The following is a 25,743-nucleotide window of genomic DNA, read 5'->3' on the forward strand; positions in this document are numbered from 1 at the left end:
TCACGACGCATATTGTCCCAAGAATTCTGAAAGTCAGATATGTTGGATATTGTCATCGAGAAATATTCGACAAATAGTTCTGTTCTATAAAATCTAATATGAATGGTTTTAATGTAACCGAAGAAATTATGTCAATATTTAACATTAGTTTCGGATTACATATGGCGGCACATTTTTAGCCGAGATTGTTTACTGTGTTGCTGTGAAGGTAAAACCGCCTGTTTTACGCTAAGTTGGTGCATTTTCTGGTACTTTCAAAGCATTGTTTTTAATTTTTGTATGTGGGGATATTGAATAGTTGACGTTGTTACCTTTTAAGGCTGTTCTGGCCTAACAACTTGACTTTTGTCTGTTTCAATTCATGCGTTGTCTGAAGTAAGTCAAATGTAGACAAGTAGTATAGTTAGTCTTACTTTCAGCACGTCAATAGATCTGTCGTGTGACTCACCTTTCGGTTTGATTTTGCTTCTCCTCTCTAGGCAACTGAGAAAGGACATATAGAGTTTTTAATCCTGTCTTTCTTGGCAGTTACTATGGACTGATGGAGTTAGTGGCACAGTACATTTCTTTGAAGTTTGCCCTTCAGTCATTCAAAATCAAATAGTTCACTTTCACTTTTCGTTGAAATCACCAACATACACATGTAAGTCAAACGACCGATCACTGTCATTTGGTATATTGTCAGCAATCTTTAGAAATGGCCTGCAGATGTGTCATCATACCCACAGACTATTGAAATGAAAATGGTGGTCTTTTAGTTTTAGTTTTAGATTGTCTTACTCTTAGCAGGATCTCAAAAGTGAGTGTAAATAATCTTTTTGCAAAGACTGATATGCGAGATTTCTGATTTATTTCTGTTATTTTCAGATGTACCATGTATACGGTTAAAAGATCGTGTAGGTTACCTAGCTTAAAGTTAGGCTATGATAGCAACTAGGATAGCAACTGATCAAAAGATCAGACAAAGGCTCAACAGCCTAAGTACCAGTCTGTCAACATATCATATCATATCATATCATATCATAATATAGTGGGGGTGGGATGGGAGGTCAGCATAAAGAACAACATCTTTAAAAAGAATTTTCTTCCAAATAGCTAACCTTACACTTACATATTTTTGTGAATGTGATCCATGTAAAAAAAACGTGTTGGTGTGTGTGTGCATGTGTGCTAATCCTGAAAATGTGTCCTACAAAGTTACATAAATTAAATCAAATAAACTTTGATTATCTCAAATCAGAGAAATTACATAGGATTAGGAATTAGAGACAAGGTCATGAAGATGGGATGAACATTGTTGAGCAAAGATCCAACCTTAACAGGTCGTATTGAACTGGTCAGGGAGAATGGTCACAAGTTTGGTAGCTACATTGTATTTAAGAACGGGAGGGGGTGAATGAGATATTTCTTGTGTGTGAAGGTGAAACAATTTGGAAACAAATAGTAAGAATAAGAATTAACCCTTTCGCTGCCAATCAAAACTTCCTGACTGCCAGGGAATATTGGAGTTCGGGGTGTAATAATTCACAAAAAATTCTAGCTCCAAACTGGCAGTAGGTAGAAAAGTAAAACCTATGTTATTTTTAAAAGAAATTCAACCAAGAATCTGTTTTTAGTATCTAATCATGGAAATAATGCACAAGTGCAGGACGAGTATACCCGTCCTAAGGCAGTCAAGGGGTTAAGATAGGCTGCTACTAGCATTCCACAATCAAGAATTAAAAAAAAAAGCTTTTCAATTTCATTGCTTCATAATCATATTTATTTGTATGTCCATCCACTACAAAGACCTCTAAGTTAATGTATATTTTCTGATGGTTTTGTTTTGTCTGTGATTAAATGTTTCAGAAACTAACCTTTTTGTTTCTTGTGTGTGTTTTATTACTATGCCTGTGAATGTTTGCAGTTTGGCTTTGCAAGATTTTACTGAGCATGGACACTGTTGCAACATGATTGAAACATTACGGAAATGACTACAATGCAGGAAGACAACGTAAAAGTTGCAGTTAGGGTAAGACGTTTTATTCTTTGCTTGTGTTGTCAACTATATAATAATATATATTCAGCCTTTAAAAAAAATATATATCTCACTCATTGACTCAAATTTAATCAAAATGATTTTGTTGTTTTTATTTCAAAGAAAGCTTGCTTTAGTTGAAAGCAATGACATTTGTCTCAAACTGTTATTTTTTTAAAATGAGTTTTATATCTCGTAGATTAATGGTGAGATTTACTCGATCCTCACCATTTTTAATCCCTACTCCAAAAGAAGAAGCTGGGTGAAGAAGTTGCAGGTAGTAATGTTTTGTCTCACATTGTTAGCATTTTTATAAGTTTTTTCATGTATACTATAATACCAATCAAATTCATCTCCTCTTCAGATTCGACCCCTGCTCCAAAAGGAGAAGCTGGGCGGAGAGCAGTCATGCGTGCGCCTTGTGCCGAACTCCACTCAGGTGGTGGTGGGCAAGGACAGGGCCTTCACCTTTGACTTTGCCCTCAGCGCAAAGTCGTCGCAGGTCAGTAAACTTCATGTAAAGGCTGAAGCACTGTAGGGTCATTTCTGTAGTGTTGTAACCAAAATCTGAAGTTATGTTTTTTTTTAATTGGTTTCTTTTGGTTGTCATTGTCAGGTTTTGAGTAAGTAAAGCACAAGTTTTTTTTTATAACTTTGTAAATTTACCTCAATTTCCAGTTTACCTTCTTTTTAAACCTGTTTTTTAAAGATTTTTCAAGGTTTAAAGTACAGGGTAACAATTAACATGGCAACTTGTGAGTCCTAAATTTTTTGGCAATCTGATATTGATAAGCTTGATGGCTGATTTTCAGGATGACGCGTATGTACAATGTGTTGAGCCGCTTGTCAAGAGCATCTTCGAAGGATACAATTCCACTGTCTTTGCTTATGGCCAAACTGTAAGTAAGATTATGTTATTTCTGAAGATTTGTTTTGTTTGGGCGGTGAATTTGTGTGTTTGACTGTGAGTGCTTCTGTGTGTATGCTTGCATACATGTGTGTGTGTGTGTTGGGGGTGTGTGATTGCTTTCTTGTACATTGTGTGTGTGTGTATTTATTCAAATGTGTGAAGTAAGATGTTGTAGATGATCGCTTGTTTCCAAAAAGGAAGGTAGATTGTTCACAAGCAAACGAAAACAGGGAGCTAAAGTATATGCTGTTTTCACAGGGATCGGGCAAAACGTACACCATCGGTGGCGGAGACATCTCATCTTTAACAGAAGATGAATATGGCATCATTCCAAGAGCCCTACACCAAATTTTTGACATCATGAAGGTATGGTATTCTTTTTGTTGTAGTGGACAGTTTTCAGTAAATTTGTCTCCTGTAAGAAGATGAGAATATTAGGTTATAATAAAGAAAAGAGCATCTAACACCATCTTTTAAGTAACAGTTGAGATATGTGTGTCGTCTTTGTCAAGAGAATATATATTTTGAAGAGTTATGAATAGAGACAGATTGTTTAGTGCAAGCAATTTAATTGGAAGTTTTGTCATGGAACTCGCTGTTATGAGCAACATGTATAACATTGACAGAAGATGACGCATGTCATGAAGTTATGACACTATCCATTTTTGTGTGTGCATTTCTTGTGGAGAGACTTTGGTTATTATATGAAGAAAAAAAAAGTGAAGAAGAGAGAGTGAAAGAAAATAGAAAACGAGGGGAAAAATGTCCAGCTGTTTTGTAGTGTAAGAGTTTGCTAACAGTGGTGCATTTTACTTTGATCAAACTCATGTCCTTGTCAGTTAGCGCTGTTCAGCCTAATGACTAGTATATTTGTTTTAGCATTTCATGATCAGGAGCTAATTGTAACTGATTCTTTCAAAACAACCCATTTAGGATTTATTCAGTGGTATTTCTTCTTCTATGTTTGAAGTGTTTGTGAGCTTTTAACCCTCAGGGTCACCTTCCGATAAGAGTTTTGTGTGTCACACCCTTTTATTTTTATCATTTATTTCACGCCGCCTTGTTGCCAGCATGACACCATCTTGGAGGGTCTAAGTCTCGTGATATTTTGGTGTACAGGCCAATCCACATGTGACATACGATGTGAGAGTCTCGTACATTGAAATCTACAAGGAAGAGTTGCGGGACCTGCTTGACCTGGACACACAAACCAAGGATCTTCACGTCCGTGAAGATGACAAGGGCAACACAGGTGAGACATTATTTTGTTGATGGCAGGCAAGGAAACAGGTACAGTGGAACCCCCCTTTTAAGACCTCCAAAATGTGAGAAAATCAGGTCTTAAAAAGGAGGGAGTTTTAGAATGGGGGTAAATTTACAGAGGTTATTTACAAAAAATCTGAGAAAGCAGAGTCTTAAAAGGGAGGGAGTCTTAAGTTGGCGGGTCTTAAAAGGGGGGTTCCACTGTAAAAAGAGGAAGACAGGAAAGCAGAGAACTAACTTTTTAATGATGAATGCATTGAAGTATGTGTGGGGGGGGGGGGGGGGGGCATGGAAACACAGTGACACAGACAAGAAGGCTATCACTGGATTTCCAGTTTTTCCACACTGGAATTTCACTTTTTCCACAGTCCCTCAAGCAATTAACCTTTGTATCTCATCATACCTTTCTAAACCCTGATGTCCTGCTCTGTTATCAGTGTATATATTTCTTCAGAGGATTTTCTTTAATCTACATGTACGCTAAGAACTCATTCCAGTGTGTAGCTATTAAAGACATTAGGCAATGCAGCAATCCTAAAGCAGAAAATATGGTTCCCTTTCAGTTATTGTTGGTGCTCGAGAGGAGAGGGTTGAATGCCTTGACGAGGTGATGTCCCTTCTGGAAACCGGTTCTGCCGCTCGTCACACAGGGTCGACACAGATGAACGAACACTCCAGTCGCTCACACTCTGTCTTCACTATGTTGATTGGTGAGTTTATCTTGGAACGTATTTATGAGAAAACACTTAAAGTGATGGGCTCAATAGCCTAGCAGTAAAGATGTCGGCTTTTCAGTTTGAAGGTTTAGCTTTTCAGCTTGAAGATTTTTGGTTTTTTTCCATCTGGTGGCTTAAGTGTGGAGATTTTTTCATGGGTTACAGAAACATGAAAATACCCAGTGTACATCATCCGAAAACGGAGCATAACTGCCTGAGTTGCGGGTGGAAAAAAGGCCATATATGTAAAAGCCCACTTGTACCAACGGTTGTGGCAGTTGGAGTTGCACTTGCAGCCAATGAATGTGGAAAAAGAAGAAGAGGACCTAGGCCGAGATGCACGGACCGAAAATTGTTGCCACCCAAACGGGAGAGAACAAACCGTGGGTTCTGATTGGTTGAAATCACAACACATCTCAGTTTCAACCCATCCAACACTGCGGGTGGCTCCCGTTTGGGTGGCAACTTTGTTGTGCACCTCAGCTCTGATCTCTGTGGCATTGTGCTACTTTCACACATAATAACAGACCTGGATGGGATTTGTAAACTAAATTCCACTGCTAACAACGGTTATGGAGAAGCATATGCTGTAAGGACAGCTTTTTTTGCAGGAGCAGGAAACTCCTTTCTTAATTAAATTGAAAAAAAGTCATGCATCAGTGCTATTAATTTTTGTTGCAATAATCAGCCAGTCTTGCACTACAGTCGTACCTGTCATGAAAGGACACCCTTGGAACCAGCTAAAAGTGTCCCTACATTGCAGGTGGCCTGTCATGACAGGTATATTTTGGTAGAGATAATAGACGAAGGGACTCAGAATGTGTCCTTTTAAGAGAGGTGTCCTCTCAGTCTATAGGACGGGCCACACATCGCAAGTACCACTGTATAATCTTGTTGCTACATTTTTATTAGGAGGTCGTGGGACTTTAATGCACTAAATATTGCTGGCTGAGATATAAGGAGGAGAACCTGTCGTGTTGTTTTCAGGCCAGCAGTGGGCAGACCCTGATACCATGGCTGAGAAGAGAGTGCGTGACAGTTCAGATGGTGCTGAAGAAAGTAAGTGTTTTGAATTTTGTGTTGGTTGACAGTCTTCTTTAAAATATGTTTTAATGATTACTCTCTCTCCCTCCCCATTTTACACACACACACACACACACACACACACACACACACACACACACACACACACACACACACACACACACACACACACACTCTCTCTCTCTCTCTGTCTCTCTCTCTCTCTCTGTCTCTCTCTCTCTCTCTCTCTCTCTCTCTCTCTCTCTCTCTCTCTCTCTCTCTCTCTCTCTCTCTCTCACACACACACACCAGTCATAGGTAAAGGTATTCCCATAATCATATTTGATCGTCGGGGAGCGAGATGTTAGAGATCTCAACTTTTTAGGGCCAGCTTTATGAGTGCAGTGCTCATGTCCTCTCCCTCACTGCTTTATGAGGCAAACTCTCTAACCACTATGCCACTCAGGTCCCAGCAGTCATTGGTCATGTACAAAAAGACATGTTTTGAGAAAGAGAAAGATTACAAACCTCGAAATGGTTTTCAACCAAGCTCATATTTTGCGATAATTTGTTGTCCTCATTATCTGATGGGTTTTTTCATGTTGTTTCAGATATTCCACACTACATGTTTGGAAAGTTTCATTTTGTTGATCTGGCTGGCTCTGAGAGAGCGCATCGTACCGGAAATGTTGGCGACCGCTTCAAAGGTACAGTTACAGCAAGAGAAGTAAACGGAATAAAAACCGAGTACAGTGAAACCCCCCCTTTTAAGACCACCAAATTTCAGACTCCTTCGATTTTTCAGATGTTTTGTTCATAGCCTCAGTCTTCTTCTTCTTCTTCTCGTTCACTCCATGGTTGTGTCTGTCATGTAGCGTTTGATACACGGGACTGGGTGGCCGAGTGGTAACACACTTGCGCTCGGAAGCGAGAGGTTGCGAGTTCGACCCTGGGTCAGGGCGTTAGCAATTTTCTCCCCCCTTTCCTAACCTTGGTGGTGGGTTCAAGTGCTAGTCTTTCAGATGAGACGAAAAACCGAGGTCCCTTCGTGTACACTACATTGGGGTGTGCACGTTAAAGATCCCACGATTGACAAAAGGGTCTTTCCTGGCAAAATTGTATAGGCATAGATAAAAATGTCCACCAAAATACCCGTGTGACTTGGAATAATAGGCCGTGAAAAGTAGGATATGCGCCGAAATGGCTGCGATCTGCTGGCCGATGTGAATGCGTGATGTATTGTGTAAAACAATTTCATCTCACACGGCATAAATAAATCCCTGCGCCTTGAATATGTGCGCGATATAAATTGCATAAAAATAAAAATAAAAAATAAATCCCTGCGCTTAGAACTGTACCCACGGAATACGCGCGATATAAGCCTCATATTGATTGATTGATGGTGCAGCAGTTAGGCATGGCATGAGTCCTGCCCCTCCGCTTTCGGCCATGGACGTTTATGGGGGGGGGGGGGGGGGGGGGTCCCTCTCCTAGATCAACTACCTGCCAGGGCTGTTGAGCTCGGTCTGCCAACCGATGAGTAGAACACATCGGCCCCTAACTTCGTTTAGCTCGCCAGCAGAAGTGGTATACCGGGGTGTGGCCACTGTTTTCCTTAACAGCTTTCTTGGAGCCTGAAGTGAGAGTTGAGTGTTGAGTGAGGACCAGTGTTCCCGTCCATCCCCAAAGGGGGAGCTGCTGCCAGGTTTACAAAGGTGCTACCTCTCCTCAGACATCCCATAGCCTCAGTAAATTTACTTTCATTTTACGTCTACCCCTTTATTGAAGACCTAATTGTCTCATATTTTGTGAGTTCCTTTGTATCAGTACAACAATAGACTTAGAAAAAAAAAACCTGAGTACCGGAGGTCTTCTTTGTATCAGCAGGTTATAGTCATGTTAAAAACAATTTCTTTAACAACCTCCATTTCCTATTCAAGTAAGATGTACAACTATTACTAAAAGATGTTTCTGTCAAGCATTCAGTAGCAAAGAAGGATTTACCTTTGTGAAACTTTTTGTGTGACTTCTGTTTAGCTGGATGTAAGAAAAAGCTTACCAGACATAAGAGCTAAAGAGTATTCAGTGTTCATTTTTGTTGTTGTCACTTTTATTGAATGGTTTTGGTTTGTTTCAACAAGTATTTTCAACTTCTTAGAGGGACAAATGGCGTTCAGCAACGGGAGATTGAACAAAAAGTATTTTCAACTTCTTAGAGGGACAAATGGCGTTAAGCAATGCGAGATTGAACAAAAAGTATTTTCAACTTCTTAGAGGGACAAATGGCGTTCAGCAACGGGAGATTGAACAAAAAGTATTTTCAAAGAGAAGCAACTGTACAGTGGAACCCCCTTTTAAGAGACCGGCACGGTTGGCCTAGTGGTAAGGCGTCCGCCCCGTGATCGGGAGGTGGTGGGTTTGAACCCCGACCGGGTCATACCTAAGACTTTAAAATTGGCAATCTAGTGGTGGCATTATGGGGTTAGTGCTAGGACTGATTGGTCCGGTGTCAGAATAATGTGACTGGGTGAGACATGAAGCCTGTGCTGCGACTTCTGTCTTGTGTGTGGCGCACGTTATATGTCAAAGCAGCACCGCCCTGATATGGCCCTTCGTGGTGGACTGGGCGTTAAGCAAACAAACAAACCAAAAAACCCTTTTAAGACCTCCAAAAATCAGAGAAAATCAGGTCTTAAAAGGGATTTTTTGTTTGTTTGTTTGTTTGCTTAACGCCCAGTCCACCACGAAGGGCCATATCAGGGCGGTGCTGCTTTGACATATAACGTGCGCCACACACAAGACAGAAGTCGCAGCACAGGCTTCATGTCTCACCCAGTCACATTATTCTGACACCGGACCAACCAGTCCTAGCACTAACCCCATAATGCCAGACGCCAGGCGGAGCAGCCACTAGATTGCCAATTTTAAAGTCTTAGGTATGACCCGGCCGGGGTTCGAACCCACGACCTCCCGATCACGGGGCGGACGCCTTACCACTAGGCCAACCGTGCCGGTTCTTAAAAGAGAGGGAGTCTTAAAATGGGGATAATTTTACACAGGTTATGAAGAGAACAACTGAAAAAGCAAGGTCTCAAAGGGGAGGGAGTATTACATTGGGGGTCTTAAAAGGGGGGTTCCACTGTATTATAGATTCTGTTCAAGTTCAAGGCATTGCAGGTTTATAACTTTTTGTCTCCAGAGTCCATCCACATCAACTCTGGTCTGTTGTCGCTGGGCAACGTGATCAGTTCGCTGGGAGATCCCAAGAAGAAGTCCAACCACATCCCTTACAGAGACTCCAAAATCACCAGAATATTGAAGGTATCCTTTTACTTTGGCTGTCGACTGTTGATTCACTTTTGGTTAAAAACTATTTTTTTTCTAAATGGTTAACAACCCTTGCAGAAACTCCTATATCACCAGAATATTGAAGGTATCCTTTTACTTTGGCTGTCGACTGTTGATTCACTTTTGGTTAAACACTATTTTTGTTCTAAATGGTTAACAACCCTTGCAGAAATTCCTATATCACCAGAATATTGAAGGTATCCTTTTACTTTGGCAGCTGACTGTTTATTTACTTTGGTTTCAAACTAGACTTTTTTTATGGAATTTTAGACCTTTTCAAAGTGTCCGTGACACAGACACTGTTTCACTGTTTATGTGATTTTTGGTAGTCACAATACATCTTTGATTGCAAAGATATGATGAATGTGACCATTCCAATTAGCTTCCTTGTTACTTACAGCACTTTCCTTTTGTGTTTCAAAATCATGCATGTTGTGGGACCGAAGGCTGGCTTGTTAAGAGTTGAATTGTCCGAGGAGAATACCATGGTTTGTGATGAAGGTATTGATAGTTTAGTGATAAAGTCAACCTAAGGATATTGTATTTTACAAAGACTTTTCTTCTTTCAGGATTCTTTGGGAGGCAACGCAAAAACAGTGATGATCTGCTGCATCAGCCCTGCTTCGTCCAACTTTGATGAGACTCTGAATGCTCTGAAATATGCCAACAGGGTAATGCCTTGTAGATGTTTTCAGTTTATGCAGTGTTTGATGAGACTCTGAATGCTCTGAAATATGCCAACTGCAGTATTTCCCAACTTGATATTTCTTAACGATAAGTGTCCTTGCTCTCACAAAAACCAGTCACACTGCCACAACAACTGGTGGAACCAAGTGTTGTTTTGCTTGGTATTACTCTTGGTTTTTGGGGTTTGAGCACTTGGTAGTCTTTCTTTTTGAAGTACAATGAAAAGCGTGATTCAGAATGTGATGAAATAATCTGAAGCAAATAGACTATTAACATTCCAAATTCAAGAATCAAAAACCAAGAAAGGTTGATTGATAGAACGTTTGATAAAATACAATATGTTATTATTTGTTGTTATACTTTATAATCATACTCGATATGTATGTGACATGTCATGTATGAATTATGTATTTTCTAAGCAGTAATTTCTCTCTTCTGCAGGCAAGGAATATCAAGAACCAGCCAGTCATCAACAGAGACATACAGTCCATTCGTTTTGAGGAAATGCAGTCAGAAATTCTGGTATGTTATTCAGTAAAAAATAAATAACTAGAAAGATAAAAGCTATAGCTACGTGAGACCAGCATTTATAGTCGTCTAAAAGTGTACAACAAAGACAGATTTGATGTTATTAAAAAAAAAGTTAAAGGAGGGGGGAGGGACAGTCCATACAACCAAACGGGCTTTCTTTCATTTTTCCTTTATCGATGTCTCAAAACTGTTATCATTTCCACACAGTCAAATTAGTTAAACAGGTTTTCTCTCACTCTCTAATCATCGAAGTATCATAACTCATATCATTTCCACTCGGTACAATATGTTTTCTCTCACTGGCCTATTGACCTCGGCCTATTTTATAAAATAAAACAGGACTTCTCTGAGCGTGTTTGATGTTTATGTCATACATTATGATTTATTCATATTTTGTAAGCATGTTACAATTACAATTACAATTACAATTACAATAATCTTTATTCATCTCTAAAAGAGAAATTACAAGCTTGACTGTGTGTCAGTAAAATCAATCAATTAATCAATCAATCAACCATGCATGTAGTAACATTCACATCGCATATTCACATCATATCGTTACACGCAAACATTGTACCCACACACTTACTAAAATAGGCCTACAAATAGAAGCAATGCATTGCCTGTTTAAAAATTATATCACATTATCACCTTATCACACTTTAACCACATTATCTTCTCACATTTGTATCCTATAAGTCAATATAACTAACAACAGAGAAAAACAACTGATGAAAGGATGTAAAGATTATGCCGTTGTCAGAGCGACAGCACCAGCACCTAGCGCCCCACCTGAGAGTTGAAGATGTGAATTGCAGATGGAATGAATGAGTTTCTGTAGCGTGTGGTTCTTGTGTATGGCTGTCTAAATCTTAAGCTTTAGTGGTGTGGTTTTGTATGCACAGGCATTGCGGGAAGAGCTTGCGAGGCAGGCAACAGGCTCGCAGAGTGCGTTTGGCGACCACTCTGAGCACATGAATATTAATCAGATCAAGGAGCTGGAGCAGAAAATTAACAGGTGAGACCTGTTTTGAAGATACCTCATAGTTATTTCTTCGTTCCGCGTTTACTGCGGTAGACCTAAATGTAAATAGTTTCAAACATGTTTGGTTCTTGGTTTTTCCTGTCCTCTCATGGCTATTTCGAACATGATCAAATAACCAAAGGGAAGTAAGCGCTCTAAATGCATACGACATGTGTAATGGAGTAAGCGAGAGTTATACGGAACCAGTCTCCTGGCACCTGAGAGAATAACAAGCATTGAAATGAACAAGCGACTTTCATCCTCACTTGCCTATTATAGAGGATGAAAGTCGCTTGTTCATTGCAATGCTCTGCTTCATTTGTTTAAGATTTCTTTTATTTCGAACATTATTTTAGGCATTTATGCATACAGCAGGATAAATACAAGACCTCATAAAATTCCTGTAAAGAAATGAAATCACAGTCATGTGGCAAAAATGGAAGCACAGTGTGATTCAAGCTGTTCTTTGTTACGTGTGTGTCCAGGTTAGAAACAGAGTGTGCGCATTACCGCATGATTGCCGATGAAGCCTACAAGCAGCTGACCGAAATCCAAGGTCGTGACATCCTGTCAAAAAGCCTCGACGTTCGATTACGGGATTGGCTAGAACTGATGGAAGAGGTATGTTGCAGTAAGTTGTGTCCCTGTGCTTAGCTTAGTGATATTTTGGATGATGGGAGATATATTGCAATAATGCTACAATGCTATATTACAATATTTTATTGCCTAGACTTTGAGAAATAAAGAAGGATCCCCTGTCATTGAAATGGGAATTTGTGTGTGTTCAGACACATGCAGAGGGAGGGGAGAGAGAGAGAGAGACAGAGACAGAGAGACAGACAGAGAGAGAGAGATTGTCAGTCTGTATCTGTGGGAATGCATTATGGTGAAAAGTGAAGCTTTGATAAAACAATGTAACTATAATAAGACTTCAGACCCATGCAACAGAAGACAATTGTTCTGTGATAATGCTGAGTGTAACATCTTTTAACAATTTTTGTTCACAGATTAAAAACAAAGTTCCTGCCACTCTGAGTAGAGAGGATTTACAAAACGAGACAATCAAAGACCTACAGCATCAACTCCACAAGGTACTGTTTAGAGTGTAGTAATAAAGTAAAAGATTAATCAGCTTTTAAATTCTTGTGCACTCTTGTGGGTGTGTATGTATGTGAGAACGTGCATTAGTGAGCATGTGTTTGGTGTGTGTGTGAGTGTGTGATTTGTGTGTTTGGTGTGTGTATGTGTGTGTGGACTGGGTGGCCGAGTGGTAACGCACTTGCGCTCGGAAGCGAGAGGTTGCGAGTTCGACCCTGGGTCAGAGCGTTAGCAATTTTCTCCTCCCTTTCCTAACCTAGGTGGTGGGTTCAAGTGCTAGTCTTTTGGATGAGACGAAAAACCGAGGTCCATTCGTGTACACTACATTGGGGTGTGCACGTTAAAGATCCCACGATTGACAAAGGGGTCTTTCCTGGCAAAATTGTATTGGCATAGATAAAAATGTCCACCAAAATACCCGTGTGACTTGGAATAATAGGCCGTGAAAAGTAGGATATGCGCCGAAATGGCTGCGATCTGCTGGCCGATGTGAATGCGTGATGTATTGTGTAAAAAAAATTCCATCTCACACGGCATAAATAAATCCCTGCGCCTTGAATATGTGCGCGATATAAATTGCATAAAATTTTTTTTAAGAAATCCCTGCGCTTAGAACTGTACCCACGGAATACGCGCGATATAAGCCTCATACTGATTGACTGATTGATTGTGTGTGTGTGTGTTGAATGTGTGCAAGTGCATATGCCTCTGTGTGTGTGTGTTTGTGTGTGTATGTGGAGGCATGGATGCATACATGTGAGCATGCAGATAAGCTTGTGTGTTTGTGTGTGTGTGTGTGTTAACATGCACGAAAGGAGTAGATTGATTCTTCGTTGTTTTTGACCATGTACCTGAAATGTATGAGCAAGAGAAAGAAATGTCTGTGGATGTCATATTCATTCTGATTGGTTGATTATTTTGCCAAATGAAAAGTGAAACCATGAAACAGCAACCTCTGCATTCTTTTTCACAGTGCCGGTCAGACCTGAAGAGTGATGAAGAGATTTTCGCCGACAAAGCCAAGGTGGTCAAGCAGCTGACAGAACACCTGGAAGAAATGGTTTGTACAATGTTTACCACAATGATTGCACAGTGGTACCTGTAATAAAAGGTGATGAAAGGACGCCCTTAGGACCAGTTAAAAGTGCCCCTACATTGCAGGTGGCAGTGTCATGACAGCTGCTACTGGTGTATATGCCTTGCCGTGGCGTAGCAGCTTGCGTGCCCTGATGATCCAAAGAGCTGTGCCGGCCGGAGCCTTCATAGTGCTCCTGGCAGGTGTAACCACGCCGGACAGGTCTGAGGTGAATGGGGCCAGACTAAGTATACACCCTGGCCCTCCAGGTTGGGGGTTGTGCGAAGGGCTAGCAACTCATCCATGGAAAAAAAGGACTCGTTACAGAAACATCAACAAAGTGTTGGCGGCCTATGCCCCGGACGGGGTCAAAGGCATAGATGAGATGAGATGAGTGTCATGACAGGTATAGTTTGGTCAAGATAATTGACAAATGGACTCCAGGTGTCCTTTCATGGGAGGTGTCCACTCCTCAGAGGGCCTCACATCACAGGTAACACTGTACAGTGTAGAAAAAAGGTTTTCCCCCCCCTTTTTTTTAAGCATTTTACCTGTTAATGTCCCTAATAGAGGCATGTGAGTATGTTGAAGCTGTTTTATGTTTTACCATTTGGTTTGATGCACAAGTTTTTTTCTGTTGATTTTACAATTTTGTTAGATAAGAGCTGGTTTTAAAGGTTGCCTCAGAGTATAGCCTTTTTATTTTGGAACGAGGAGAGCAAAAGAAACAGTTGTGCTCTGTCAAAATAGTTTTTGATTTTGTAAAACGTCGATGGGACGTTTAAATTTGGACAAGATGAAACATTCACAAGTACATAGTCCTACTGGTTTGTATATTGGATGGACATACAAATTATAATGAGACAATAAAAAGAACAAGAACTTAGCTCAGTAAAGCCCGAGCTTCTCAATGTCAAGAAAGCAAGAGCATGTTGTATGATTTTTTCAGTGTGTTGTCAAGTTGCATACAGTGTGATGGTTTGTCTGTGGCTGACAGGAGCATACAGTGTGATGGTTTGTCTGTGGCTGACAGGAGCATACAGTGTGATGGTTTGTCTGTGGCTGACAGGAGCATGCAGCGGATGAGAGTAGCAGGATGCTGGGAGACTGGCAGCACAAAGTGCAGCAACAGGAGCAGCAACTGGTGCAGCAACAACTCAGGATACAGGAGCTGGAGGCAGCGCTCAAGGTCGGTCACAAACGCTTTGACTGAGATACATATTGAACATATTGAATTCAATGTTTTATTTTCTAGTGTGTCTGATCTATTTTTTAACAGGTTGTTTCACATAAATTATGTCTCACCAGGAACTTTTGCTATTTCTGACTGTCTCTTCAAACACAAAGTTGCACAAATAAAAAGATGGAGCCTGGTGTAACTTACCGAAAGTGGCACTTGGGCATTTATATGGCTACATTTTTGTGTTCCTAAACATTGGTTTTGCTTTACAGTAAAACCTGTCAAATAAGGACACCCTTGGGACCAGACAAAAGTGTCCTTATTCTGCAGGTGTCCTTATTAGACAGGTGCAAGTAAACGCGACAAAGTCAAGTTGAGAGAGAGAGAGAGAGAGTACTGCACATGTACATGTACATTTATAAGAAAAACAGAAGCTGTTTAGATTAAATAGAGAAACATTTAATATTGACTGTTGTAAAACAAGTTTCAGGCATGGTACTCTTCCGCCGATCGGCGGAAATCCGCCAAAGACGAAAATCCAAAAAAACCACACAAAAAACAATCTGCTGATTGACTTGAGATTATTATTTTTTCTTTCTCAGGCCTTGTTATCTTTCACTTATATCCCTCTCAGCTTCAAGGAGACTGAGGGCACTAAACACATTTGAATTAGTAAAAAGTCGCCTGAGCGGCCCCCTGGACCCCCGGCTTTATTTCAGCTGAAACTGCTATTCCTTCAGTACCATGCCTGAGTAAAACTTGTGATAATGCATGTTTCAGCTACTAGGTACTGCCCTGCCTTTGATCTGGCCGCACACACAGATTTCCACTCTGTTAAACTCGGTCACTGACCGGTCACTGACCCCGATGCAGGAAGTACTTTCCTCTCTCAGATATGACAGGGGAACCACCTCTCATGGCAAAAACTGGGTCATTGACCCCTGGGAAGAAGGTCGTGTCTTTTAACAAGGCCACCCAGCTATCACAATGCCTTTGATCTGGCCGCACACACTTATGATGGACCCAAAATACGTGTCCGCGTCCGTAACGTACAGGTGTAACGTACAGGTGTTTTACAGTGTAAAGCAGTCCGTGCCGAGACTGACTGTCCGTATTCTGCGAGTGTCCGCTAAGTCCAGTGACCGTATTTGACAGTTTTCACTGTACTACAGGTGACCACACTGAACGAGAGCAGCGTGATAGAATCCACCACCATTGTCTCCAGTCTTCCGTCATCCGCACGGCGTCCCAAGTCAGTGCCCGCACATCTCCACAGTACGCCGGACCCTGTAAGTTGCCTTGTTCTGTATTTTGTGGGTCTAGTGTATCATCCTCTCTGTTGAGTTTTTGTGTTAGACTGATTGCCTTGCTTTAGTGTAGTGAAACGAGGGAAATGTTTCGAAGTATGGTAAAACCTACCTAGCGACCACCTCTCGATAACAATGACCTGGTCATTACGACCAGCCAAAGGATCCCAAACCATTTTTTTTCTTTCCATAACGACCACCTGTCTGTAAGAACCACTTTTGGTTGGTCCCTTTGGACAGGTTCAACTGTATCTGCATTATCAAAATCTCTTTTACGTAGTAAGATATTAATTATTATCGCAGTTAAGACATTTCTTTTTTGATGTAAGCACATCCCTGAGAGTCTACAGTGGAACCCCCCCTTTTAAGACCTCAAAAAAATCTAAGAAAATCAGGTCTGAAAAAGGAGGGAGTCTTAAAATGGGGGTAAATTTACAGAGGCTATGAACAGAAAGTCTGAGAAAACAGGGTCTTAAAATGGAGGGAGTCTTAAATTGGGGGGTCTTACTAGGGGGGTTCCACTGTAATGGCATGTATAACTTTTTCCAGGACGGAGGGCTAAGGCCGCCATCGCGCCAGGTGAAGACAACCCCTGCCATCTTCTCAGTAGATCGAGTCATGCAGAGTTTCCGCGCTCGATCGCAGCTGCTGGTCATTCGTCTGGAGGACTCTGATGAGGTGTTACACCAGACGTTCTCTGATGAGAGTGGTGATGAGGAACCGTAAGTGTCTGTTGTAAAAAACAAAGGGACGCAAGCACTATAAATATAGGCGTCGTGTGCAACAAGAGTTAGAGAGTTATGCAGAAGCAATTTTCCTGGTACCTGAGAGATTAACAAGCATTGAGGTGAACAAGAAACTTTCATCCTAAAAACAAGCACATTCATCTGTCCAGGTGTCTGTATTTTATGTCCGTGTGTGTACCCCTCTGTTTCTGTTTTTGGACAAACCTGCGTTAAAAATGTTTGTTGTTGTTTTGTTTTTTTAATCAGTTTGGACTATCCTCATGAATACACAAAGACATAGATAAGTCATTGTTATTCTGCAAGTGTGAAACTGAGCCGGTACATCACCTGCACATCAGTAGTTGAATGTCTTGGCAACAGTTTGCTCATGCTATGTAAGTCCTGTAATTCTTTTGATTACTTTGTGTAAATCTTTGCTTCTGATTGATTTCTGTTCCAGTGGATTGCAACGCAGAGGAACGTTCAAGGTGAAGAAAAACAAGCGAAAAGACAAAGGAGAAGAAATGGGAGCGTCAGAAAAACCTGAAGAGAATGGTGAAGACAGTAAGCACTCAGTCTATTGTTTTTCCATCGTCTCACTGATGACTTTTTATTTTTACCTTGAAACCCCCCTTTTAAGACCTCCAAAAATCTGAAAAAATCAAGTTTTAAAAAGGAGGGAGTCTTAAAATGTGGGTAAATTTACAAAGGTTATGAAGGTGTGTGTTTTTGCATGTTGTTTTTTCCTTGGGGGAAAGGGGGATCGGGACATGTGTGTCTCTGAGAAAGGAAAAGCATGTGAGCATGTAGGGGCATTTGTCTGCACAAGTGTGTGTGTGTGTGTGTGTGTGTGTGTGTGTGGGTGTTCATGCGTGCGTGTGTGTGTGTGTGCGCATATGTGTATATCTGTGTGTGTGTGTGCATGCGTGTGTGTGTGTTTGTGCATGCGTGTGTGTGTGTGTGTGTGTGTGTGTGTGCATGCATGCATGTATGCATGCATGTGTGTGTGTTTGTCTGTTCATGTATTTGTGTGCGTTTTACCGTTGTTCTTTTTCATGTTGCTAATTTTGACGTGCAATTGCATACATTTTATCCACACTTTGACACCCTCTGCCTTACCACACAGCGTTAAGGTGCAGCACTCACCTGATGGACGTTGAAGAGACAGAGTCGGGCAGTCGACTGATCAACGTGGACGTTACGTCCAGCACAGAGATTCAGCGCAAGAAGATCAAGAAGGCTCAGCTCAAGATCCTAGAGGCCAACCAGAAAGTCAGGGACCTCTCCATCAACATCAGGTAAGTTCAGAAGGATGCAAGTTTGATAAAAGTGCTTAAGAAGAGAGTTCAGTGAAACCTCTGATATATATGATCCTCTATTTTATGTCTTACTCTACGTTTTGATCTGATTTTCTTAGACTTTCTTGTCACAGTGTCAGTAATATTACCTCTGTTTTTAGGCCTAGATATTTTAGATTTTTATAATGGTCTGAAAGCAGATTTTTTTAGGTCTTAAAACAGGTACCACTGTACAAGTATTTGGCCATGAAAGAATTGTGGTAAGCCAGTGAGAGCCTGATCAAAATTCTAGCTCCTAAAGAAGAAGGTTAACTTCATTACATCTGTGTGTTTGGCTGTGTGTTTGGCTGTGTGTGTGTGTGTGTGTGTGTGTGTGTGTGTGTGTGTGTGTGTGTGTGTGTGTGTGTGTGTGTGTGTTTTCATGCACACAGCTGTTAACACTATCTTGTTAACACTATCAGTTGGGAATTGTAAATCTCAAGTAAGAGAGAAAGTCTCAGAATTGTTATGATCACATGCACAGGATGGCAATTATAGTACTGTTGTAATTTTGTTGCAACATGTTTTTCTTTTCAGAATGAAAGAGCAACTGATTTGTGAGCTGGTGAAATCAGGGAAGGATGCTGAATTGATGAACAAGCAGTACGCTGAAAAAATCAAATCCTTAGAAAAAGTGAGTGCTGTCAGTCAATTTTGACCAATATGACATCTGCCCAAATGATCAGAAGTAATGATCACATTCATGCACAATTGTAACCATAAACACTTTTTTGTATTCAAAAACAACACAGTGGAGTAATTAAACAAACCCAACTCTAGTTTGAGTGTAACTTTTAATAGCCAAACTCCGGAAATAACTTTGTCGAGTTTGTGTGAGTTGTGAAAGAGTGAATACTCTTGCTTTTGTACTCTTGCTTGATTTAGGCACGTGCTCCTTGTCCACATGTTTGAGACACACCCCTCACTAGTGGCTGGCCTGTAATGTCACGTAGGAAAGTTTGCCTCAATAAAAGCAAGAGTACTCAATCATTCATAACCCGTATACACCCGACAGACTTATTTCCGACCATTGTCTATTATTGCATGTTCATTTTTTTCATTTTTTTTTCTTCATTTTCATAACTTGATTGTCCCATTGCTGGGAAATTTGGGTTGCTTCCTCCCAGTGGAAAGCTAGCAGCAACAGAGTCGCGCTACCCAGGTGTGTTCGTGTTTAGGTGTAATCAACCACCTGCACTTATGGCAGAATGACTGAGGGGTTTTACGTGCCACAGTGGTGACACGGGGTTGGAACATGGATACCGTCTCTGAGTCTGCACATAAAGTTTCCATGTGTCCGGCAGGCCCGGCCCAGAATCAAACCCCTTGATCCTAGGATCACAAGTTCAGTGCTCTACCAACTGTGCTACCCGACCCCCCCATAAGAGGAAGACTTAAAAAATGTTGTGTTTGTTGCAGGAAAAGGAGCAGGCGCGACTGGAGGTGACGGACATGCAGACAGCTCTGCAAGACCTGGAGGTCAAGGAGCACCAGGAGACCGTGGAGAAACAAAAACTACAGCAGTACGTCCGGTGTTTTTTGTGTGGAGGTTTTGATACAGTCTAGTTTTGTCTATGGAGGAACAAAAACTACAGCAGTACGTCCGGTGTTTTGTGTGTGGAGGTTTTGATACAGTCTAGTTTTGTCTATGGAGAAACAAAAACTACAGCAGTACGTCCGGTGTGTTTTGTGTGGAGGTTTTGATACAATCTAGTTTTGTCTATGGAGGAACAAAAACTACAGCAGTACGTCCGGTGTTTTTTGTGTGGAGGGTTTGATACAATCTAGTTTTGTCTATGGAGAAACAAAAACTACAGCAGTACATCCGGTGTTTGGTGTGGAGGTTTTGATACAATCTAGTGAGTGACTCACGCTTCCAATATTTTTTTTCTGTTTGCTGAGAACATGTGCTTTGCCTAAAAATACTGACCAATCAAATTCATGTCACTGTGCTTATAGCCACGCCCAAACAAGTGCAGCAACAGTTTGACACTGGAGTGCTGTCCACGCTTTTTTTTAAACGCACGAAATGCACGGGATTTGAGAGGAGTTTTGCGCTTGGCATTTTCCAAATAAGGATATCCTACTATGAGTACTACGCTGGAATACTGCAATGAATTTTCAAACGGCTACACTGGCTTCGTCTTTCCTGATCGAAAGGGGGTGTATAGTTGATATTTGTAGATAATAGACTCTGCATTTTAATCGTCAAATGGCGATTTTGGTATAAAAATGTAGACAAGGACATTTAAAATTGAGGCAAATTTACAGATGCTATAAACAAAACATCTTAAAAATGAAGGTCTCAAATAGGGAGAAGTCTAACATTGGAGGGATCTCAATAGGGGTTTCCACTGTAGTTCAGAGTGTATCTTGCCTTCTGCTGGCACGTACTATTAGCTTTTGTGATGTTTCTGCCTTCTGTGTTACAAGTGTAACCTCCTCGCGCCCCCTAATTGGCGTAGAGGCGCGTCCCCCGGGTGGTGGATGGGGGAGCCTTCTCTACTAACTTCTGAGAGAAGGTCGCATCACTCTCGATGTCGTGAACCTAATTAGGATCTTTTTCTTGTTTCTTCTCTATTTCTGCCTCCCCAAAGTCCTTTTACTTTCCTTTTCTCACCCATAAAATTCTTCACTTATTACCCTTGTTAAGTGGTTCTTGTATAGAATATAGTCAATGTTTGTAAAGATTTTAGTCAAGCAGTATGTAAGAAATGTTTAGTCCTTTGTACTGGAAACTTGCATTCTCCCAGTAAGGTCATATATTGTACTACGTTGCAAGCCCCTGGAGAAATTTTTTGATTAGTGCTTTTGTGAACAAGAAACACTTAACAAGTGGCTCTATCCCATCTCCCCCCTTTCCCCTATCCCATCTCCCCCCTTTCCCTCGTCGCGATATAACCTTCGTGGTTGAAAATGACGTTAAACACCAAATAAAGAAAGAAAGTGTAACCTGTTTGACTTTGTCATTTCAGCGACTACAAAAAGAAGATGGAGGCAGCCAAACAGAAAGTGACCCAGTTACAACGCAAACAGAAAGAGACAGAGAAAGTGGCACAGTTTGCTCATCAGCATGAGAAAAAGTATGCTTTCTTTTGTTCTGTATATTTTGTGTGACAGGGGAGGCTACCGCTCCTTTCACAGCAGACTCTGCACCCGAGTTGTTGGCCTTTAAGTCAACACCGGTGGATTGTGGAATTCTGTTTGTGATGGGGTCTGGTGGTTTCCGATTGTCTGTATGTTCATGGAAACCTTCGGGTTTGCATAACAGTTTTTATAGGGCTAAGAAATTAGCCCTAACATTTTCAATCCTGTTTGATAGCACTTCGCCTCCCAAGGTGATCGTAGTGTTACGGCACTCGGTTACATTTGCATAAAGATCATAGATACAAAGTGGCAGGATTAGACCTCTTCTGTATAAAAATTAAAGAAGTTGGTAAATGTGTTGGTCAGAGAGTCATTTGGACATCTTTTCTGCTGTGTACTGTTTCTGTCCAAGTTTTATATTGGCATTAACCACCAGTGTGTGTGTCACTCAGGGTATGTGTGTGTGAGTATGTGTGTGTATGTATACATGTATATGCATGCGCGCGTGTGTGTGTGTATGTGTGTGTGTGTGTGTGTGTGTGTGTATGTGTGTGTATGTGTATGTGTGTGTGTGTATGTGTGTGTGTGTGTGTGTGTGTGTGTGTGTGTGTGTGTAAGAAGGAGAGAGAATGAGAGAGGGAGGGAAGCAGAGAGAGAGAAGGAGAGAGGGAGAGAAAAGGGGAAAGGGAGAGAGAGAGAGAGAGAGGAACTACATCAGTAGAAAACTTTTTTCCGAGCATGGAATAATGTTCTATCAGCACAGCATTTCCTTTAAATCAATGGTTCAGTTATATTTGAACAGCTAACTTGTCATCTACTTTTCATCGCAGTACTCCAAACCCTCCCCCCTTCCATCCCTCTTTACACATGTCATTTGATTTCCAACAGAATCCACGACCTGGAGTCGGCGGTGGATCGCATGAAGCAGCAGCAAGAACTCCTGCAGAAGAAACTCAAAGAGGAGGCAGAGCAGAAATCAAAACTGGAGGTACACAGTGGAACCTCCCTTTGAGACCCCCCTTGTCTGTCTGTCTGTCTGTCTGTTTCTCTGTCTGTTGGTCTGTCTGTCTGTCTGTCTGTCTGTCTGTCTGCTTGTCTATCTGTCTGTCTGTCTGTATGTCTGTCTGTCTATCTGTCTGTCTGTCTGTCTGTCTGTCTGTCTGTCTGTTGGTCTGTCTGTCTGTCTGTCTGTCTGTCTGTTGGCCTGTCTGTCTGTCTGTCTGTCTGTTGGTCTCTCTGTCTGTCTGTCTGTCTGTCTGTCTCTCTGTCTGTTTCTCTGTCTGTTGGTCTGTCTGTCTGTCTGTCTGTTTCTCATCTGTTGGTCTGTCTTTCTGTCTGTCTGTTGGTCTGTCTGTTGGTCTGTCTGTCTGTCTGTCTGTCTGTTGGTCTGTCTGTCTGTTTCTTGTCTGTTGGTCTGTCTGTCTTTCTGTTTGTCTGTCTGTTGGTCTGTCTGTCTGTCTGTTTCTCTGTTTGTCTGTCTGTTTCTCTGTCTGTCTGTCTGTCTGTTTCTCGTCTGTTGGTCTGTCTGTTTTTCTGTCTGTCTGTTTCTCTGTCTGTTTTTCTGTCTGTCTGTTTCTCTGTCTGTCTGTCATTCTGTCTGTTTCTCTGTCTGTTTGTCTATGTGTGTCTGTGCTAAACATGTTTCTCTTCAATGTTGAAAAATAAAATTGTCAGATTTTCATGGCTTTTGAACGAGCAACTCACAGCTTTACTTCACATTTCACTATAAGTTGTGCATCACCACACAGTATGCCTTGTGTGACAAACATTTGTATGTTTGGTTTCAGCGTGACATGCAGAAGGAGGTGCAGAGAGTGTCAGTGACAGACCTGTGTATGTTTGGTTTCAGCGTGACATGCAGAAGGAGGTGCAGAGAGTGAGTGACAGACCTGTGTATTTTTGGTTTCAGCCTGACATGCAGAAGGAGGTGCAGAGAGTGTCAGTGACAAACATGTGTACGTTTGGTTTCAGCGAGACATGCAGATGGAGGTGCAGAGAGTGTCAGTGACAAACATGTGTACGTTTGGTTTCAGCGAGACATGCAGATGGAGGTGCAGAGAGTGTCAGTGACAAACATGTGTACATTTGGTTTCAGCGAGACATGCAGAAGGAGGTGCAGAGAGTGAAGGAGCTAGAGATCCGCAGCGACCACCAGCAGAAGGTGCTGAAACGCAAGACGGAGGAGATCGCTGCCGTACAGAGACGTCTGCGGTCTGGTTCCTCGACCTCTGGCAACAGCACTGCCTTGCCTCCCATCAATGGGTATGTGCATGTGTGTGTGAATTTATCATGACGGGTTTTCTTTTTGTAAAAGTACCGAACACAATCATGTGTGTGTGAATTGATCATGACGGATTTTCCTTTTGTAAAAGTACCGTATACAATGCATGTGCGTGAGTTGACCCTCTCGATATCTCACGACCTTTGAAGCATTGCAAAGCATGTAGGACAGGCTCTCGTGAGAACTGCAAAGACGTGGTTTGCTTTGCTCTCGCGACACTCAAAGCATAACAGAGAGCATGCAGTAGAGATATCTCTTGCGAGACTTTCTCAGATTCTGGAAAGGTCTATTGACGATGAGAGATTTCCCTTTTGTAAAGGTACCGTACGCAGTCATTTATGTGTGTGTGTCAGAGTTCAGTATGACTCTTTTCCCTTTTCTAAGCCTGTGTAACGGTACCTTTGTCAGAACAGAACTCATTGGTGCATGTGGCTGTGCAGGAGACCGAAATTTCAGCAATTTGAGAAACATTTCAGAAAGCTGTGTGCTGGAAGAAAATGTACTCTCTTTATTAAGGCCTTACGAGTGTGAGGCAGGTGTTTCAGGATCATTAGCGACTGTTTAATCATACGTTCCTTCTCATGTCGACAGTTATGCTCACCATCTCAGATCTGTCCAAGCTGTCACATGAGATAAGAGCACCTGTAACTTGGACACATACACCCCCCGCGGGTTAGGGGGAAGAATTTACCCGATGCTCCCCAGCATGTCGTAAGAGGCGACTAACGGATTCTTTGAACTGATGGGTTGTCTGATTTTTGCCATGACAGGGAGGAGCACGACAGAATAGATGAACAGCGCAGACAGCTGGATGCAGAGGTTGAGAGAGTGCTGGTGGAGAGACAGAAGATGATGGAGCTGCAAGGGGTTAGTGATGAACAGAAATAATTAGTGCATAGCATTAAGAATGTGGATGTTCTTTGGTTGGCGGTATATTTTGTCAGGGATTTATGTTGACTGATCAATTTAAAAAAAACAAGAAAGGTATGTTATTGGAACATTTGTTATTGACAAAACAATACGTTACATTCACAAATATATCGACCCAACGGTCTTTTTTTTTTTGTTTTGTTTGTTTGCTTAACGCCCAGCCGACCACGAAGGGCCATATCAGGGCGGTGCTGCTTTGACATATAACGTGCGCCACACACAAGACAGAAGTCGCAGCACAGGCTTCATGTCTCACCCAGTCACATTATTCTGACACCGGACCAACCAGTCCCAGCACTAACCCCACAATGCCAGACGCCAGACGGAGCAGCCACTAGATTGCCAATTTTAAAGTCTTAGGTATGACCCGGCCGGGGTTCGAACCCACGACCTCCCGATCACGGGGCGGACGCCTTACCACTAGGCCAACCGTGCCGGTCCCAACGGTCTTTAAAACAGACAAGCAGACAAACAATGAGTAATAAGAACTTGTATTTGTGAATGTAACGTATTGTTATGTCAATAACAAACGTTCCAATAACCTACTTTTCTTGTTTTTTTATTCTTAATTTTGGAACGTTGGCAGTCTCTTTGTTTTTTGATTTGACCGATTAGAATCAGCAGAGGTATAGTTGTAGTGACAATATTGACAAATGATGGACGGAAAGTATGCATGGCTATTTTGTTTCAGTGTGTAAAGAAAAGTATGGGTGTAAAAGGATGATGATCAGTTCTTCTCAAGGTAGAATTTGTTTGGTTGAGACATCAAAGAGTAAGAAGTTCTCAAAGTCTGTTCTTTAAAGTCGTTGTTGCAAAACTGATGTCTATTAAAGGGATGTGAACTTTTCATCATCGAACCACCTTTCTGGCCAGGGATGAGCAACTTACTTCCCTTGCTTTCTCACATCTCTGCACAATGCCACACCCTCCCCAGCCCTCTTTTTCCCAGCTCTATATTTTCCACAATCTTCTCTCCTGTATGCTTTGCTCTAGCGTGATTGTCAAACTGCTCTTTCACAGTTTTACATTTTCCACAATCTTCTCTCCTCTACGCTTCGCTCTAGCTAGATTGTCAAACTGCTCTTGTGTGCAGGAACTTCAAAAGCGGGAAGCCATCCTAGCCAAGAAGGAATCCCTGCTGGAGGAGAAGAGCGAACTTGAGATCAAGAAAATGCGCTCCAGCACCATGCTCAACAAGGTCAGT

The 25,743-nt window shown here is 41.6% G+C and overlaps 1 protein-coding gene and 1 long non-coding RNA gene across 2 annotated transcripts in view; one reads left to right on the top strand and one right to left on the bottom strand.

Annotated features, from left to right (window-relative positions):
* LOC138971387 (uncharacterized) overlaps positions 1-7,159 on the bottom strand; it is a 40,306-nt gene extending 33,147 nt beyond the window's left edge. The window contains exon 1 of the long non-coding RNA XR_011457236.1: positions 6,817-7,159. This is a non-coding gene — a long non-coding RNA (uncharacterized lncRNA). The remainder of the gene's footprint in view (positions 1-6,816) is intronic.
* Positions 155-25,743, top strand: part of LOC138971361 (kinesin-like protein KIF27) — a 40,989-nt gene continuing 15,400 nt past the window's right edge. Inside the window, exons 1-28 of the mRNA XM_070344087.1 lie at positions 155-208; positions 1,907-2,011; positions 2,382-2,519; positions 2,830-2,916; positions 3,186-3,293; positions 4,047-4,179; positions 4,754-4,900; positions 5,894-5,965; positions 6,541-6,636; positions 9,129-9,250; positions 9,847-9,948; positions 10,406-10,486; positions 11,401-11,513; positions 12,005-12,140; positions 12,527-12,610; positions 13,591-13,677; positions 14,762-14,881; positions 16,045-16,161; positions 16,729-16,901; positions 17,365-17,468; positions 18,031-18,202; positions 18,779-18,875; positions 19,661-19,764; positions 21,217-21,324; positions 22,217-22,316; positions 23,424-23,590; positions 24,380-24,476; positions 25,633-25,737. Of these exons, the coding sequence (XP_070200188.1) occupies positions 1,970-2,011; positions 2,382-2,519; positions 2,830-2,916; positions 3,186-3,293; positions 4,047-4,179; positions 4,754-4,900; positions 5,894-5,965; positions 6,541-6,636; positions 9,129-9,250; positions 9,847-9,948; positions 10,406-10,486; positions 11,401-11,513; positions 12,005-12,140; positions 12,527-12,610; positions 13,591-13,677; positions 14,762-14,881; positions 16,045-16,161; positions 16,729-16,901; positions 17,365-17,468; positions 18,031-18,202; positions 18,779-18,875; positions 19,661-19,764; positions 21,217-21,324; positions 22,217-22,316; positions 23,424-23,590; positions 24,380-24,476; positions 25,633-25,737 (3,012 nt within the window). The 5' untranslated portion in view covers positions 155-208; positions 1,907-1,969. The remainder of the gene's footprint in view (positions 209-1,906; positions 2,012-2,381; positions 2,520-2,829; positions 2,917-3,185; positions 3,294-4,046; positions 4,180-4,753; positions 4,901-5,893; positions 5,966-6,540; positions 6,637-9,128; positions 9,251-9,846; positions 9,949-10,405; positions 10,487-11,400; positions 11,514-12,004; positions 12,141-12,526; positions 12,611-13,590; positions 13,678-14,761; positions 14,882-16,044; positions 16,162-16,728; positions 16,902-17,364; positions 17,469-18,030; positions 18,203-18,778; positions 18,876-19,660; positions 19,765-21,216; positions 21,325-22,216; positions 22,317-23,423; positions 23,591-24,379; positions 24,477-25,632; positions 25,738-25,743) is intronic.

The sequence above is a fragment of the Littorina saxatilis genome, linkage group LG7 (assembly GCF_037325665.1).
Source record: "Littorina saxatilis isolate snail1 linkage group LG7, US_GU_Lsax_2.0, whole genome shotgun sequence".
NCBI lineage: Eukaryota > Metazoa > Mollusca > Gastropoda > Littorinimorpha > Littorinidae > Littorina > Littorina saxatilis.